The 17,993-nt window shown below is 36.9% G+C and overlaps 2 protein-coding genes across 4 annotated transcripts in view; both read left to right on the plus strand.

The window, feature by feature from the left end:
- TMF1 (TATA element modulatory factor 1) overlaps positions 1-11,421 on the plus strand; it is a 30,877-nt gene extending 19,456 nt beyond the window's left edge. The window contains exons 10-17 of one of the 2 annotated variants that reach the window (XM_059075710.2): positions 1-157; positions 3,784-3,976; positions 4,815-4,884; positions 5,122-5,214; positions 6,072-6,173; positions 6,458-6,610; positions 7,746-7,871; positions 8,573-11,421. In XM_059075710.2, coding sequence (XP_058931693.1) covers positions 1-157; positions 3,784-3,976; positions 4,815-4,884; positions 5,122-5,214; positions 6,072-6,173; positions 6,458-6,610; positions 7,746-7,871; positions 8,573-8,716 — 1,038 coding nt within the window. In that variant the 3' untranslated portion in view covers positions 8,717-11,421. Of the gene's footprint in view, positions 158-3,783; positions 3,977-4,814; positions 4,885-5,121; positions 5,215-6,071; positions 6,174-6,457; positions 6,611-6,997; positions 7,872-8,572 lie in introns of those variants that run through there. The other variant, XM_059075711.2, reaches the window with a different exon arrangement.
- A 4,987-nt stretch (positions 11,422-16,408) lies between these two features.
- Positions 16,409-17,993, plus strand: part of EOGT (EGF domain specific O-linked N-acetylglucosamine transferase) — a 29,316-nt gene continuing 27,731 nt past the window's right edge. The window contains exon 1 of one of the 2 annotated variants that reach the window (XM_067043685.1): positions 16,409-16,583. Coding sequence is in view for 1 of the 2 variants with exons in the window: in XM_059076272.2 (XP_058932255.2) it covers positions 16,514-16,583 (70 nt within the window). In the remaining variant the exon portion in view is untranslated. The remainder of the gene's footprint in view (positions 16,584-17,993) is intronic. The other variant, XM_059076272.2, reaches the window with a different exon arrangement.

Consider the following 17,993-nt stretch of genomic DNA (forward strand, 5'->3'; position numbering starts at 1 on the left):
AGACTCCAGGAAGCAGAGAATCGAAACCAAGAACTGAGTCAAAGTGTTTCATCAACAACAAGACCATTGCTTCGACAGATAGAAAATTTGCAAGCAACTCTAGGGTCCCAGACGTCATCATGGGAGAAGTTAGAGAAGAATCTTTCTGATAGACTTGGTAACTGCTTTAGTTCTTAAGCTCAATGTAGAAGCCCTTCCATCTTGTTTTAGAATGAGGGTAATGGTATGAAATTGAAATTCACTTGATCTCATGGTTTCATTTTGTGTCTAACTTGTAGATTTTTACCTCTTCTCCTCTTTTACATTTATTTTCTAATACCTTAATTGACTCTTTCAAAACATTCCTTACATGATGTGTCTGGTACTGTCTAAAATACTTCCATGTCATTCTTACATTCATTTTTACAAACTATTGTGTTCAACTGTTTTCTTGTCCATTGCTAAGTCTGACCTCATTCTAGCTTGTCTGTGGTAGTGTAGGAAGTAGAGATCAGGTATGATTCTAGTCAGTAGTAGAATTCCAAGAGCAGAGATAGGTCTAAGTTAGATTAAGGTCAAATTCTAGTAGACAGATGCTGTGGAGTCTGAAGATTCCATATTTTGCTTCTTTACAGAAATGCTCTAGGTTGCCCTTCTGTGTTGTTAATAAAAAGAAAATTATTCTTCTCAGATACTTATTCATGCACAGAATATGTACATATTAGATATCCCAAAAGCTAGCAAATGGTGAAAAATTCCTGTGTCCATTCTGTACCTAATATTAACTGTAATTTGAGAGACATCGTGGTGTAGTGATAAAAGCAGACGTGAATGGGTGTCAGGAGACTTGGACTCAGGGTTTTTATGTTTTGTTTTGAATCACCCAGTCAGACAATCTGGAGCAAGACACTTACCTTCTCTGGACTACACCCTGAAAATCATGAGGGGTGAACTAGATTAGTGGCTTTCAAACAGTATTCAGTAGATCCCTTGTGTGTCTTAGGGCTGGCTGTCATGGTGAGAGGGAAGCTTGATAAGTAAGCTGCTGGGCTTCCTCCAGTCTGCTTTAATCAGAGTAGTGCCTCCTTTATCTTTTTTTTTTTTTTTTTTTTTTTTGCCCCTTGTAGCTCCATGTAAGATTTTGTCTGGAAATAGATTTATCTGCTCAAAAAGAAAAATCACTGAACAGATGAACCTTCATATATTGTTTAATTTCTAGGTATTAATTTTAGGTCTATCATATATCTTGGACCACTTTTTGAGACCCATTTGTTATGAAATATGAGATATCTGAAAATGACACCTTCTGAAACAAATATTTAATTTAGCAATAAAATGAAAGCAAGAAGCCATTATTTTTGTGGCTTTTAAACTGGAGCCTACACAGCCTCAGGGATATGTGGTATTGCGCTGGAATGTCGGCAAAGCCACAGGACAAATGTACTGTGTAATGCTATGAATAAGAGCATAGATACAGTATAGAATAGAATTTATAATGTAAAATAGAGATATTATTAGGTCTACTTCGGTGGGGAAAAATATGAAAATTCTTGCCTTTGTTAAATCTCAGAATTTTATCCACTAGTCCTTTTTTAAAAATTGTAATTGTCAGTTGAGCTAACTGTAGATTCATATGCAGTTATAAGAAATGATATAGAATGGTCCCTTGCATGCTTTCCCCAATATCCATATGTTAACACTTTGCAAAATTATAGTAGAACATCACAATCAAGGTATTGACTTTGAAACAACCTTCTGATTTTATTCTGATTTCCTCATTTTTAGTGGTACTCATTTGTGTGTATGTATGTATATGTGTCTACGTGTGTATTGTTTTATACAAGTTTACCACTTGTGTAGGTTCATGTATCCATGACTACAGTCAAGATATTGAATAGTTCTAACACCACAGAGATCCCTCATTTTGCCCTTTAAAATCACACTTAGCAGCCTCATGGCCCTCCCTCCCTGTCTCAAATCCCTGGCAACCACTAATCCTCCACTTCTAAAATTTTGGAATTTCAAAATGATATGTAAATGTGGAACTTCCCTGGCAGTCCAGTGGTTAAGACTCTGTGTTTCCATTGCAGGGGGCATGGGTTCAATCCCTGGTTGGGGAACTAAGATCCCACATGCCACATGGAACTGCCAAAAAATAAAATAAAATTGATGTAAATAGAATTGTATAACATTTGACATTTGGGGGATTGGCTTTTTTTGCTCAGTGTAATTTCCTGGAGATTCATACAAGTTCTTGTGTGTATCAATGATTTAGTCATTATTGCTGAGTGTTTTTCTTTTTAAAAAAAAAAAAAAATTATTTATTTATTTTGGCTGCACCGGGTCTTAGTTGTGGCATGTGGGCTTCTTAGTTGCGGCATGTATGCGGGATCTAGTTCCCCGACCAGGGATCAAAACTGTGCCCCCTGCATTGGGAGCACGGAGTCTTACCCACTGGACCACCAGAGAAGTCCCTACTGAGTGTTTTTCCATGTATGTAGCACATCTTGTTTAAACATGTACCTGTCGAAGGATGTCTGGGCTGGATCTAGACTTTGTATGGATAAAGCTGCTGTGAACATTCATGTGCACGTTTTAGTGTGAACTTAAGTTTTCGTTTCTCTGGATAAATGCCCAAGTGTACATTTGCTGGGTTGTATGGGTAGTTGCATGTTAAGTTTTTTAAGAAAATGCCAAAGAGTTTTCCAAAGTGGCTGTATCTATGAGAATAATCCAGTTTCTCTATATCCTTGCCAGCATTTTCTTTCAGTGTTGTCCCTATTTTTTCTTTTAGTCATTCAGACAGGTGTGTAGTGATGCCTTATTATGATTTTAATTCGCATTTTCCTCATGAAAGATGGTGAATGTCAGTTTCTGTGCTTATTTTCCATTTGTACATCCTCTTTGGTGAAATGTTTATGTCTTTTGCCCATTTTCTAATTGGATTGTTTGTATTTTCACTGGTAAGTTTTGAGACTTCTTTATGTATTCTAGATGCTAGTCTTAGATAACATGGTTTGCATTTATTTCCTCCAAGTCTGTAGCTTGTATTTTCATCTTTTTCACATAGAACAAAAGTTTTAAATTTTGAAGAAGTCCGGTTTATCAGTTTTTCTCGTTATGGCTCATGCTTTTTGTGTCAAACCTAAGTACTCTTCGCCTATCCCTAACAGAAGATTTCTTCTGTTTTCTTTGAAAAGTTTTATAGTTTTTATTTTTCAGTTGAAGTATAGTTGACTTAAAATATTGTATTAGTTTCAGGTGTACAACAGTAATTTGACATTTTTATAGATTATATTTCATATAAAGTTATGATAAAATATTGACTGTATTCCCTGTGCTATACATTACATCCTTGTAACTTATCTATTTTATACCTGGTAGTTTGTACCTGTTAATCCCCTTCACTCGTTTTACCCCTCCCCTCATTATATTTTGTTTTACACTTAAGTTTATGATCCATTTGAGCTAATTTTCATATGCTGTATGAAGGTTAGTTTGAGGTTCTTTTTTTTTTTTCCCTTTGACTATCCAATTGACCCAGCACTGTTTGTTTGTTGATTCACTACTCTGTCGATACATGACTCCACTTTCAAATTAAAATATTTTGGTGAAAAAAGTGATAAAACACATATAAGTTAAGATTTTTTTTGTCTCTGTAGGCAGGCCTGCCTTAGTCAATGAGTACTTACAGTTTTAAGTGTGGCTATTTGAATCATTAAAAGTTTGAAGTCAGAATCTACTTGGTATCTTGGCCTCTTGAATGTATGTATATGTGATTTTTCTTTTTTACCCTACAATCAGGTGAATCCCAGACCTTGTTGGCAGCAGCAGTTGAGAGAGAACGTGCGGCCACAGAAGAACTTCTTGCCAACAAAATTCAAATGTCTTCCATGGAGTCACAGAATTCTCTCTTAAGACAAGAAAACAGTAGATTTCAGGCCCAGCTAGAATCAGAGAAAAATAGGCTTAGAAAACTAGAGGATGAAAATAATAGGTGAGCATGTTTCTTGAGTGTTATTCTTGGTAGTTTCATGACATTTTAAAGCACTTAAAAAATATGTTGTTGTTTTTAGCTTCATTGCACTGAGAACTGAAAGTACATATTTTTAGTGTTTAAAGTCAGAGTCATTAGTAATAGGATATTATACTAAGATAGGACCGGGATTCATTGAACCTTGCATAGGCTCTTGAAATTGGGTGGCATGTTCTGAATGTATTTGCATTTTCCAGCGAAAGGATTCATTGCTCTAATCAGATTTTTTAAAGGAGTCTGTTACCACAAAATAGTTTGAAAACCACTCACTGGAGTTATTTTTATATTACAGGGGTTTAAGCATTGTTCCAATCTTTCTAAATAAATGTCTGGGCTCTTTGGAAACCACAAGCTATAAAATCCATCTATGTGAAGTTATATTAAGGCTGTGATTGGGGGTTTTATCCTCTGAGTTCTTCCTTGGAATTTTACTTTAAAAAAAAGTAGTCAAGTAAAAATGATTCATGAAGTAAAATATATGAACTTTTACAGACATTTTCATAGACCTCCTTAATAAGTCTTTGTAGAATCCAAACATATTGTAGAATGGTGGTATTCAAAATTCTCTTTAGAAAAAAAGTCTCTTTTTAAATGAAATCTTAATCCAGAGAACCAATAAATAAGATACACGAAGTAGTTCAGTTTTTGAATAAAACCCAAGTCATCTGGAAAATACAGTTGGAAAATAAAGCTGATAATAAAAATGACTACTGAGTATATAACTGGAGTTAATAAAGTAGTGAGTTTTTAATAGTCTGTGCTATCATCTTTTTTGTTTTAATTCCCTTTGGCTTAATAGGTACCAGGTTGAATTAGAAAACCTAAAAGGTGAATATGTAAGAACACTTGAAGAGACAAGGAAAGAAAAGGTATTTTGATTAGCGTTCGCTCACCTCTTAGGGCGTCCATTAGAGAATGGTTGGGGATGATAGTGAACTAATGAGATGACAAGATCTCATTATGGGTGATGTTTCTGCTTTTGGAACTTGATCTTTAGTAGTAAAACAAATAGGAGTGTATACCTTATGTTCCTAAACTTTGAGATTGACTTATGGTGATGACTTAGTATCACAGAAATTATCTAACTGTATCTCTGTCTCTGTTAGACACTGTTGAATAGTCAGTTAGAAATGGAGAAAATGAAAGTTGAACAGGAAAGGAAGAAAGCAATTTTCACTCAAGAAGCAATAAAAGAAAAGGTATTAAATTTTGTTTTCTTTTTGATGTAACCAGTTAGTAGTTGTTGTGATTAATCATTGTTTTGTAATTTTAGCTACACTTTATAAATACCATTTCTTATGTCTAAAAGCAATAGAGTGATGAATTCTAGTAGTATAATCAGTGTTCTGCTCAGAGTGGATCCAAAGTAATTTGAGTTTATGCAAAGACATCTGTGATTTCTAGGATTTGAATGACAGAACCTCTTGCCCCTTTTAAAATGAATTTTTGTGGTCTCTCTGACACTGATGCACCTCATTTGGCCCATAGGCACCTTGGGAGTGAAACTGGTTTGTTCACTTTCTTTCTGGTTAATGAAGGTAATTTTTCTAAAGTGAGTTTCCTATATTTAAAGGATTGGAGTATACTCGGTAGTAAGCATAATACATTAAAACCACCTGTATGTGCATTGATTGAAATTACCTTTTGAATTTATTTGGTTTAAAAAATACAGTAAAAATAAAATGGATAAGCCAGAAACTTTACGGTTTGTAAATCTCATTGGTAATCTTATTCTAAAGAATAGGTTTAATTGGTGGTATGTTACATAATATGAGGCAACTAGTTCGTATAATTGTTCCATTAAAAACATTCTCATTCCATTAAAAATAAACCAAATTATGTTGTTATAATATAAATGAGATGATTTGACCAAGTTTGTCTACACTTTTAAATTACTAACTATTGTGCCTTTGATAAGACTTAAGATATCTGTAACATTTGATGAGGAAATTAGAATGAATCTTTGTTGTCATTGATCCTAGAAAACTTTCTTGCTTTTTTATTTATCATTTTACTCTTTAATCTGAACTGAATTTTTTTTTCTTTACACCTTAAGGAACGGAAGCCATTTTCCGTGTCTAGCACTCCCACAATGTCACGCTCAAGTTCGATAAGTGGAGTTGATATGGCAGGGCTACAAACATCTTTTATGTCTCAGGTGATGTTTTATTTCTTACACGTGTTTAGTTCTTAGACTGAATAATGATAAAGAGAATGTGCAGATAGCAGTTCGACTCTCACCATGATCTTGCTATTCTATAGGCAATTTATCTGCATATTTGTAAGGGAGTGCTAATTGCACTGAGGAAATAGAGATGGTTTTCTGGCTTTGAGAAAGTCATAGACATTTGAAAGTAAGAATTGACCAAACCATTTTGTTTGACACTTATGCACAGTCTGTAGTAACTGAATAACTATATATGCTTTCTTTAATTAACACAGGATGAGCTTCATGATCACTCATTTGGACCAATGTCTGTATCAGCAAATGGAAGCAATCTTTATGATGCTGTAAGGATGGGAGCAGGATCAAGCATTATTGAAAATCTACAGTCTCAGCTAAAGCTAAGGGAAGGAGAAATTACTCATTTACAGGTATTATAAAAATTAAATGTGCTGTAGAAGTAAATGAAATTTTGAGGCCCAATGAGTAGCACCCTTCATTTCCACCTGCATTCTGAACAAATTGAGAAATAAAATGAAATAGTGACACGTGAAGCCCCAAGTAAATCATATATATTAACGATAAAGGCTGGTTGGAGAAATTAGCCAAGGATGAAAGTTCAGTGGGCCTTCTGAGTGCCAGAATTTGGGAGACTGTCACGGGAAATGCTTGGCTGGAGCAGGCCACCCCATGTGCGACAGCCTGCCATGATAAGACTTAGAGGCATCTAGGAGCAGAGAGCTCCTTGCAGGCAGCTTTTTCCAAACACGAAAAAAGGGAAGTTGCTGAGCTGAGCATAGCCATTTTATTCTTCCCAGATTCTCCGCTTAGGTAAGTTGCTCCAGCTCCCCCTATGAGGAGAGAGTAAAGGGGATGAGAGAGATTAGAACTATAACATCCTAGACATGAAAAGAAACATGGTGAGTGGAGCATCCTCCCATCTTATCTTGCTTTTCAGAAACTTAATGTGGTGACAAATGTTAAAACGTTTTACCTGTTTTCATTGTTAAACTTGGTACGGTCAAAAGTGGAACTTTCCTCTTTTATTTTTATTATATGATTTTAGTTGAAAATATTACTGTATTAAAGAAGATGTCCTTGAATTGGAAGAAAATAGATCAGAATAATCTTATTACCTGTTATGTTTGTGTAGCCCACTGTTATGCTTAAGGGCACAAACGAACTTCTTCGGTAGTCTACGACTGTGACCTACATGGTTGGTGCTACATTAAAGTTTGTTTTTATTTATCTGGGTTTTTGTAGTAATTTAGCATAACTGAAATATATGCTCTTCCCTTAGAGAAAAATGTAGAGTTGCATGTTTCAAACAGATGATTAAATTTTCTTCAGTTCTTTATCTCTTATAGTAAACCCTATAAATGGTATACCTTTGAGGAAAGTTGAAACCGTTTTTGTGCCTCTATTTCCTTTTACCAGGACCTAGCTTATCGTTATATGTTCACATATCTATTTCTTAAAAAATAGCACATTAAATATGTTTATATTAGTGGGATTATTAAACAAGATATATTTTGATTTAAATCACTTCCTGGTAATGTTTCTCAGCTAGAAATTGGCAATCTAGAAAAAACACGCTCCATAATGGCTGAAGAGCTAGTTAAATTAACAAATCAAAATGATGAACTTGAAGAGAAAGTGAAGGAGATACCCAAACTTCGAACTCAGCTAAGAGTAAGTATTTTTCACTTTTATTTTTAGTTTACATAAAATGCATATGTATATGTTAGTGTTTTCTTTGGTAATTAAAGAGTATTAACATTTGAGTGAAGAACTTTAAAAATGAATCTTATCTTGTCACATCACACATTCAGAGTAATGTTCACATCATGTTTAGTCTCAGCACAGGAAAATAACTAGATTTCATTTGGCCAAGGCTCATTAATAAATAATAATCCTGAACTTTTGCATGATCTGTGTAGTATTTTATTGATTGATGTTATATGTATCCTCACAATTAATTAGCATATTTGGTATTGGAAGTTGTTCTTAAGCCATATATGAGAATAGATTTTCTTTTGACTTTTCTTGTGGGGTAAATGCCAGGTAATACTTAAACCACAGTGGACCATAGAGACTGAAATTTCATCAAACATGCTGAAATTATTGGAAGAAAAGACAGATTAAGTTATATATGGGGAGAATTGTAGATTTAGTGAAAAGATATGTTAAGATTAATAGCCATCTGGCTTATTTTGGTTTTTTAATTCTTTTATTCCAACAGACCTAGTTGTGAGTTTAATTTTTATGAGAGATGAGATACTTTTATTTAGATTGTAATGTCTTTACTGGTGGCTCATTTATGATAATATAAATATAATATTAAAGATTTTCTATACAGTTATTTAAAAATTGTAAACAAATATATTTTATAGGATTTGGATCAAAGATACAACACTATTCTGCAGATGTATGGAGAAAAAGCAGAAGAGGCAGAAGAACTTCGATTAGATCTTGAAGATGTAAAAAATATGTATAAGACTCAAATAGATGAACTTTTAAGACAAAGGCTCAGTTAACTTCTGAAAATTACATTCCTGTCAAACTGAATATAAACATTTAATATCTAAGTACAGATTTCCAATAAATTCTTTTATAGAATTAGAAAGTGAAATTTACTGTAGCATTCAAAAATTGAAAAACATTGTTTTATAGTATATAGTAATATTTCCAGTTAAATTATTTTGTGCAGTATTTGAACTTTATTTTTAAAACTATTCTTTAAAGATTTATTTTTTACAGTCTTTTTTTTTTTTTTTTTGCCTTGAATAGCACAGAGATTACTTTATCCTCATGTCAGTATGGTTAGGGAAGGAGAATGGTGTTATATATTGTAGATATATAACTAATTGTATCTATAATTTATATGTTTTTGTATATATTGAGAACATTTAAAGAGTGATAGTAACATACTGACACTTTGAAATCTTTCACACTTAAATCTTCAGTACGTCTAATTACTATTCATGAAAATGGACATTGTGTTCAAGTAAAAAAATTATTAAACCTGCAGTTATTAAATCTTGAACTAATTTTTTGTCTTTTGGAAAAAAAACACTGTCTGAAGTTTAAAGGGTAAATAATTTAAACTTTAAAAGTTTTGTGGTCTCATATTTTATTTCACTCAGATTTCATGATTAAGTCTGTACAAATTTTGGTACCTATTTGGAGAAAGCTATAGCTATTCAAAGTTATCTAGGCATAATTGAATAGTGGAAACATCTACTTACAGTCATTTTGTGATGGTATCATTAACATTTTAGTAGTTTTGAAGATGTATTGTTTTACTACCCTATAAAATGAATCAAAAGTAATTAAATTACTAATATAATTTTCTTTTTAAAAATTAATTGTTCACATTTTGTAAAGCCTTATTTTTGGCACATTAAAAGTATATGTTTGATATCATAATAATATTCATAACAAAATAGAGAAATTATAGGAGTTAAATTTGGCATTTTGCAATTTTCTGTGGTTTATCATTTAATTTTTTTCTTAAACCTTTAAACTGAAAAATAGTGTGGAATAACTGAAAAAATAACTATGCCTTCCTCTCAGCTGTCTTTTAGACTTGTGAAATATTTTGATACATTTTATTATTGAAAGTCAGTTAGCTGCCTTTACTTGAAGGTAAGAACACTCACTTAACTTTTAGTTACATTTTAAACACTAGAACTTTAGCTACAGGTAAGCCATGTTGAAGATTTTAGAATGCCTTTCAGGGCAATTCAGGTGACCTCATTTTTGTTCTTTTTGCATTCAAGACAGTATTTCTGTCAGTGAATCTCTGATTTGTAGCATTAATAAATATTCTTTCCGTGAGAGCCAAATTCATAAAATTAATTTTCTGTATTGTAGTGGTAAAAAGCAGTATAATAGCTTTCTGTCAGCTTTTTTTTTTTTCCAGGGGGTGACAGAGAATGACAAGACTGATAGCAATAAGAAATGTACAGAATTAGAAAATATAGGAAACTTAAGTTGCAAATTCTGTCAAGTGTTTGAAACTAGAAGTTTAGGAATTATGAAATTGTTCTTTTAATATATCCATTAGTGAGGAAAAAAACCCCAAAACCCTTCAGTTGTGGAGAAAAGATTGAAATAAAATTCCTTTACCTTTCAATTTTATAATATTATACATTCTCTTTTCTTAATCCATATTAACATTAATAAAATCAACTCAACTTAAAATTTTAGTGTTCTCAGTTTATTTAAGATAAACAGCTATTTAATATTTACATCTTCAGCTGTATATTACCGTATATTGTTCTTTATCCACAAATTAATAGCTGATGTTCATACAGATCTTATTTTATTATACACTTAGATTTCTCAATACATTTGTAAGTTGAGAAGGTGCACTGAATTGCTTTCTTGAAAAACTCCACTAAGTGGCAGGATACCTATTGAATATTGGTTGCTGTATTTTGCTGTTTCTCATTAAAACTTATCTGTCCATATTCTAGAAAATATTTATATTTTAATAAAGAAAATAGATCGCAGTCAGATGTTTCCATTCTTGAAAGAAAATAGGTAATATAAATGATAACAATGTCAAGAATATAAATAAAGAATAGAGGGGTGTGAACATTGTTGTTTCATATATAGACAGCTAAGCACAGACTGTGGGCATCCTTCTAACTCTTGGGAAGCTGAATTGAGAGTACCATTTCTTTCTTTTTCTTTACCTCTTTTTTGAGAACTTCCAGTTGTACAGTGTTTAACATATGGGGATGTATCAAATGTATCTGTACTTTGATTTAACATATTCTAAATATGGATAATTTCTAACCTAGGAAAACATGTAGTTTAAGTAAGTGAAAAGAAAAGTTCAGGAAAATTTTTTTCCTGTAATCCTTCATTTGGCATTTGATTTATTAATTGAAAGTTTTATTTAAATGCTTATTAAAAGTATGTGATTTATAATATATAGCAAATAGCCACAAGAAAAAATAGAAAATTACTATAAATATTTTATCTTGTTCTACCACTCTTTGTCTAGTATGTATACATGTATGTTCTAATGTATCATAATTTTTCATTTTCATTTAAAAATCTAATGTCCCCAATTCTATTCAGTTTTAAACTACTACAACTTTAACTTCATATTTTGTAAAGGGCTAAAAGTATGATTTAAACTACAGATGGATATAATATTTTAATCCTAAATGAAAGATAATGTAAATAATAAGCATGGATCTGATTTGAATAAAGATTTTAAAATAGTAATAATATATTTCATTTTTAACATAATTTAGAGTGGTTAGTACCAATGAGTGAAGATAGTTTTCTTTTATGAAGATAGATATAACTTTGGAATTCTTATTTTAAGAAAATAAGGATAAGCCCAAATTTTTATGAGTTATATTACTCAGTGTTTTATTAGAATTAAATAGTTTTTCTAATGAAGACATGTTTTTGGAAAATATAATTCTAAGAATTTACTTCTTGTAACTGGTGTAATTACTGTAACGATGATTTGTATGTTTTTAAACAGTATCAAGATATTCTTCTAAAAGTCATAAAACATTTCTATATTCAAATAATAACAGATAAAATAAGTTATCCTCTATTCATAAGTTACCTTGAGTTCATATTGCTTGTTCTGTCGAACTCTGCAACTTTGATCCTTTAAAGTACTTTTAAGCTATTGCGTTTACACATACCCATTTAACTTTTAGCAAATCAAGACCCTTTAACAAGATAGAGTAAAAATTAAATGTATCTTTCTTCTTAATACTTAAATACTTAAAAAAAAACCAAACAAAACCTCACAGTGCTTCAGTAATCCACAATTGTGATACAGAGAATTTATTCTTAGTGCTGTCCAGAATTTATTCCCTATATTGACCTACTGCCAAGTAAGGTAAATTTCATTTTCAGTCCTCAAATAATACTAAGCAAGGGCTAATGGGAGGTTTTTCTGTTTGCTTAACATTACACTCTTCTTTGACAGGTAGTGATGGGCAGAGCATGGTGGATAGCGGTGTTCCTTTCAGTTTTAGACAATGCCATGCCCATCTGTCTCTTTTGAAATGACAATCTTAATTTTTACAAAACATATTATTAAAAAAATCTGTGCTCATAGGTGATAATAGGAAACAGTGCTTACTTTGCTATTGTTAAGGAATTCACTTATATGGGATCATAATCACTCATCCACTGTTCTGAAAGCTAGAAAGCTCTGAAAACCAAATGTTTCTTTAATAAGCTTGTTGTCAAATCTGCTTTGGTAGTAAAGCCTGACCTTCACTGACATGAGGCTATTACAGGCTTTATCTCACGTAGTGTGAGTATTCATGCATTTTGCTGCATTTTGTGTGAGAGTATGGGGTGCCGATCCAGGACACAATGAGGGTGTTAGGTAGTAAGATGGTGTGCATACCCTGTTCTGTTAAAAAAATATCAGGAACACATACGGTACCAAGGATTTTGGAAAAGGGATTGTATACCTGCAATTATCTTCAAATAAGATTTTTAAAGTGGATACCATTATCATTTCCATTTTTAAAATGAAGAAAGGTTAAGTAATTGCTCAAGGTCATATGGCAAATAAGTGGCAAAGTTGAGACTCTAATTTGTGCAGTTTGGCTCCAGAGTCCATGCTCTGAACCATTAACTATACAATGCTGTTGGTCTTACTGCTCTTCGGTAAAACCATAAGCATATAGATCAACTGTAGCATAAGATCAAATTTAGTCAAAATTTGCTTTCTTAAAATTTTAATACCTTTGATTTATGGTTTAAGCAGTTGGATATATCAGAGAACCAATAAGCTATATTCTGCCGATAGTTCAGCATTTTGCTAACACTGTGAGCTATCCAAAATGCCAATATGTGAGTGGCAAACTTAAAACCCATTTAGCAAACGTGTAGTGCAATGTAAAAATTATGATTTTTCAAAATTTCAAAGTTACATAAAAGAGACAGCAGATAATGAATGCCATATACTTACTAACGTTTACTCTTTAACAGCATTCAATTTAAGGCCCATTTTGTTTCATTAATACTTCACGTGTGCTTTCTCTCAGCCCACGCTATTTTGAAGCAAATTTCAGACATAGGACTTGATTATTTAAGTCTGAAATGCTTCTGTAAAAAGTAACTTTACCTCATCAACTATTTGGTTACTTGCATCATAATTCATATAGGAAAGACAGGATAAATCTGCTTCATTCTTTTCCTTTATTTACCAGTTCTCACAATTAAAGTTGGTTCCTTTCTATCATCCAAGATGAACAGCGAGGTTTTTGGCTTGTGTATTTGATCGATTCGTTGGATCTTTTTGAATTTAATACTTAAATATGTTTGTGCTTCAATCCATTACAGTTACCCTATTGATGCTTTAAATTACTCTGTCTTTGGCCAGAGGGAACCTTCTCAAATTGGTTCCTGTGTCCTTTTGATATGACCCTCATAGCCTTTGATTGCTTCCTTGCTTCCTCCTGTAAAATCTTTCAGGTTCTTCTAGTACATTTCCTGCCCCATATCTAAGAGCATTTTTCTATGGATACCCCAAATTAATCCATTTTTCTATGGAGCCCATGTTCCTTAAATGGGAAAAGGTGTACTGAGATCACAGTCTGGGCACAAGGGGTGCTTCTTGCTACAAGGTTGGTTGTTTCTAGACCTTTTCAACAGATGATGAAGGGCAGATTTGTGGGGTTTTTTTATTTTTTATTTTTTTAAAATTTTTGGCTACGTTGGTGCTTCGTTGCTGCGCGTGGGCTTTCTCTAGTTGCGGCGAGTGGGGGCTACACTTCGTTGCGGTGCGCGGGCTTCTCATTGCGGTGGCTTCTCTTGTTGCGGAGCACGGACTCTAGGCTCGCGGGCTCAGTAGCTGTGGCTCGTGGGCGCAGGCTCAGTAGTTGTGGTGCACGGGCTTAGTTGCTCTGCGGCATGTGGGATCTTCCCGGACCAGGGCTCGAACTCGTGTCCTCTGCAATGGCAGGCGGATTCTTAACCACTGCACCACCAGGGAAATCCGTAGTTTTGGTTTATAATGTAAAATATTTACATGATTCTAAAGTCACAGGTATATAATGTATATTCAGAGAACTTACCTTCTTTGTCCCCTATACCTATATTCCCTCTTTCCCCCATAGGTAATCATTTTAATGTGGTTTTTCTATTTATAAATAACAATTTATATACATAAATATATACATATATATTCCCTTTCCTCAATAAATGATAGCATATTGCACATTCTTTTTCTCCTGTGCTTTTTCCACTCAATAATATATCCTGCAGTGTATAGTGATATTTCTCAATCCTTTTTTACGCCTGCATAGCTCTACGTTGTGTGAATATACCATATTTCATTCATCAGTCTCCTGTTAATAGACGTTTGAGTTTATTGTTTAAAACTAAATTTTAACATTGATATTTTGGGAGGGAAATTCTATGTTAAGAATGGCTGTTACAGTGCGATAGAACACAACCTCATGTTCTTAAAGCCCCATCACATTTTGTCTCCCCTGAGCCAGAATGACCACAGCTTAATATTTAGCCATTTAAAATAGCACCATGTTGGGCTTCCCTGGTGGTGCAATGGTTGAGAATCCGCCTGCTGATGTAGGGGACACGGGTTCGTGCCCTGGTCCGGGAAGACCCCACATGCTGCGAAGCGGCTGGGCCCGTGAGCCATGGCCTCTGAGCCTGTGCGTCTGGAGCCTGTGTTCCGCAACGGGAGAGGCCACAACAGTGAGAGGCCCGCATAGCACACACACAAAAATAAATAAATAAAATAAAATAGCACCATGTGCACCACCCAACAGTTGGATTGGTTTGTCTGCTCTTGCAGTGAGACTAAGTTTTTTTTTTTTTTTTTTTTGCGGTACGCGGGCCTCTCAGTGCTGTGGCCTCCCCCATCGCGGAGCACAAGCTCCAGACGCGCAGGCTCAGCGGCCATGGCTCACGGGCCCAGCCGCTCCGCGGCATGTGGGATCCTCCCGGACCGGGGCACGAACCCGCGTCCCCTGCATCGGCAGGCGGACTCTCATCCACTGCGCCACCAGGGAAGCCCCAAGACTAACATATTTTTAGAAGCCTTTCTCATATATTGTTCTCATGCGTTCTTTTAAAAAAATCTATGTATCTATATATTTATCGCATGTCACTCAGGGGCAAACCAGCTTGTTTATTCATTTTGAATCAACTAAGAGGAAAGGTATATTTCCTGTACGTGACAAAATAGATTGGTGGCAAGTAAGCTGAGAAAGCACTGTTTAAAGTTGCTGTGCTTATTGGTAAGGGGTGGCAAAGTATGAAATAATAGAACAGTACTTCCTTTAGAGGCAGAGTCTTTTACATGAAGAGTAAACGAGTTAATACTGTAAAGTGCTTTAGAATAATCCTTGGCACATGTCAAATACCGTGTGTTTTTGCATTGCTATTGTTTGAAAGAAAAAAAATCCAGATAATGTTACTCATTTAGCAAGTTACTAATGGAACTTGTTCTCATAACGGTATCTGAAAAAATTATTTGAAGATTATGTAAGCCTCTGGAAACAAACTTGTATTTTCTTATGATCATAGTACTTAATACCGTGTTTATTTTGATGATACCAACTTTGATCAGTTCAAGTTGAATCAATAATGCTCACCTTAACTGTGCTCTGTACTACGCAGCATACTATGAGAACCGAGGGTGCCAAGAGTAGAAGTATGGGAGATGGGCGTTCAAATAATTATGATATTGCAATTTAAATAACTATAAAATAATAAAACGATAAAAATCCAACTCCACAAGGCGGCATTTGATCTTGCTGAGTTTTCGGATAGTTACGAAGAGAGGCAAGAGTATTACTACATAATATTCAAGGACTCCAAAGAATCCTCCATCCTCCGGTTGGCCACCAGAAAGTGCTGCCAACTACGGGCAGGCCCCACACGTGAAAGTGAGAGCGGCAACTTCGGCTCTAATTAAGAAAACAGTAAAACTCCGCCTCAATGCAACGCAATGAGGAGGAAGAAGGGAAGGAGAGTCAGGCTTTCTATCCAACCCGTCCCAGGGTTCTTTAAGCGCCTTATCCCTTTCTCCCAAGGAGGACAGTCCAGTGTGGCTCTGGCCCTGGAGGGAGAACGCAGGGAACCGCAGACGGTGCCCCTCGAGCCCGGTCCCCGCGGACCTGCCATCGGGCCTCGCGCTCCCAGCCCCCGCCCGGCCCGCGTGGCCCGGCTTTTGCCCCGGCTGCCCCCGGCGCGGCGGGGTTCCGCCTCCCCGCGCAGGCCGGCCTAGGTGTCCCGGCGGCTCCCGGGCGCCCCCTGGCCCGGCTCCGGCGCCCGAGGTTTCCGGTGAGCAGCAGTCGCCGGTTATGACGACTCCCTCCTCCGGAGCAGCCGCCGCCGCCGCCTTCTCCGCAGCCCCGGTTCACCCGGCTCCAGGTGGGACTCGCCCCGGTGTCCGCGGAGCCTTCACCCGCCCCCCTCTGTGCCGCGGCAGGCTGAGCGGCTCTCGGGGCCGGGCGCGCGGTGGGCGCTTCTGCCCGCTCCCGGCGCGGCTTCCCGGAGGGCTGGCGCCTCTCCACGGGTCCGCCTGCGCCTTCCCAACGCCCGCGGGCCGAAGAGGCGGACTTCGGGAAGCCGATCCTGACCCTCCCGACCCCGAGCGCTCGGCCTCTTCATGGCGCCTGCAGCGGCGCACGGGACCCCGGGGGCCCTCCGGGCTCGGGGAAGAATGCCGGCTCCCTGGCCGGCGTCCCCTTGACCGGGTTTCCCAGGCCGGGGCGGAGCCGCTCTCCAGGCCCCTCCCAGGCGCGCCAGGGACCGGGGGTGGGGAGTGCAGTGTTGGGTGTTGGGCGGCCCCTGGGGATCGCTGCGCCCCAAACCCCAGCTCACCATCGAGGCCGCGGAAGGGCGCTCGCCGCTGACCCCGCCGCCCTGGTTCCACTGACGTTCTAGCAGACAGCTGGTGGACCTCACCTGGGCATCTCAGACAGACAGGCCCTTTCTAACCTCCTGCCGTGCAAAACTAATAGCACTTGTCGGGGCGAGCAGTTTTAGGAGTTCTTGTGAGTCTCAGATGCGTTTAACTTTTCACTTGTCCATTGCCTTCTTTAAACTTTCCCAAGCTTTGTCACAGAGCTCTGACACAACCTATCACCCGTTGTGTTCTCTATCAGCCTCGGGCTTTCATGTCTCATCATCTTTCAGGCTTTTCCCTTTTTCCTTTCCCCTTCTTAGGCCTGTGGAAACAGCTGTTTTGTGCTGAAGGAAAAAATAGCTCAGCTGCTAAAGCTTCTATCTGCTGGGGAAGTGCGCCCTCCCATCCTTCAGGGGCTCTTGCAAGAGGACTCAACACCAGAAGGGCTCTGCCAGGCGCCGAGGTTGTGCTTTCAAGCACTAGCAGCCACTCGTAGTTTATGCAAGCGGGTGCATGCTCTCTGCAAATGCCAGGTTTCTGATCTGAGTCTTTAGATTTTTCCCTTGACCTAAGCGTTACTCCTTCATGGATCAGTGGATTTAGTTATGGCTAGAGCTCAGTCCAGGACAATGGATTTGGATAACCAAAGGTCAAGACTTGGTCATAGCAGTGACCTATTTCCTGGAGGGATGAGCAAAGGACTGGCCATTCTGCCTGTTGAATCTGAAAGCTCAGGTTGTAGTAGAACCTAGGGAGCAGTTTGATTCGGTGAGTCGGATTACTTGGGTGAGAACCGGGCAGACGGTTTTCGCCTAGGAATGTTTTATCTGCTGAGTGTCCTGTTGGCCTGTACCAGTTGGTGCCTGTGTAAAGTGGGTCATCTCCCTTCCCGCTCACTGTTAGAATCTGTTCTGTTAAGTTGCTGTCTTGAG

Source organism: Kogia breviceps, chromosome 10 (assembly GCF_026419965.1).
Source record: "Kogia breviceps isolate mKogBre1 chromosome 10, mKogBre1 haplotype 1, whole genome shotgun sequence".
NCBI lineage: Eukaryota > Metazoa > Chordata > Mammalia > Artiodactyla > Physeteridae > Kogia > Kogia breviceps.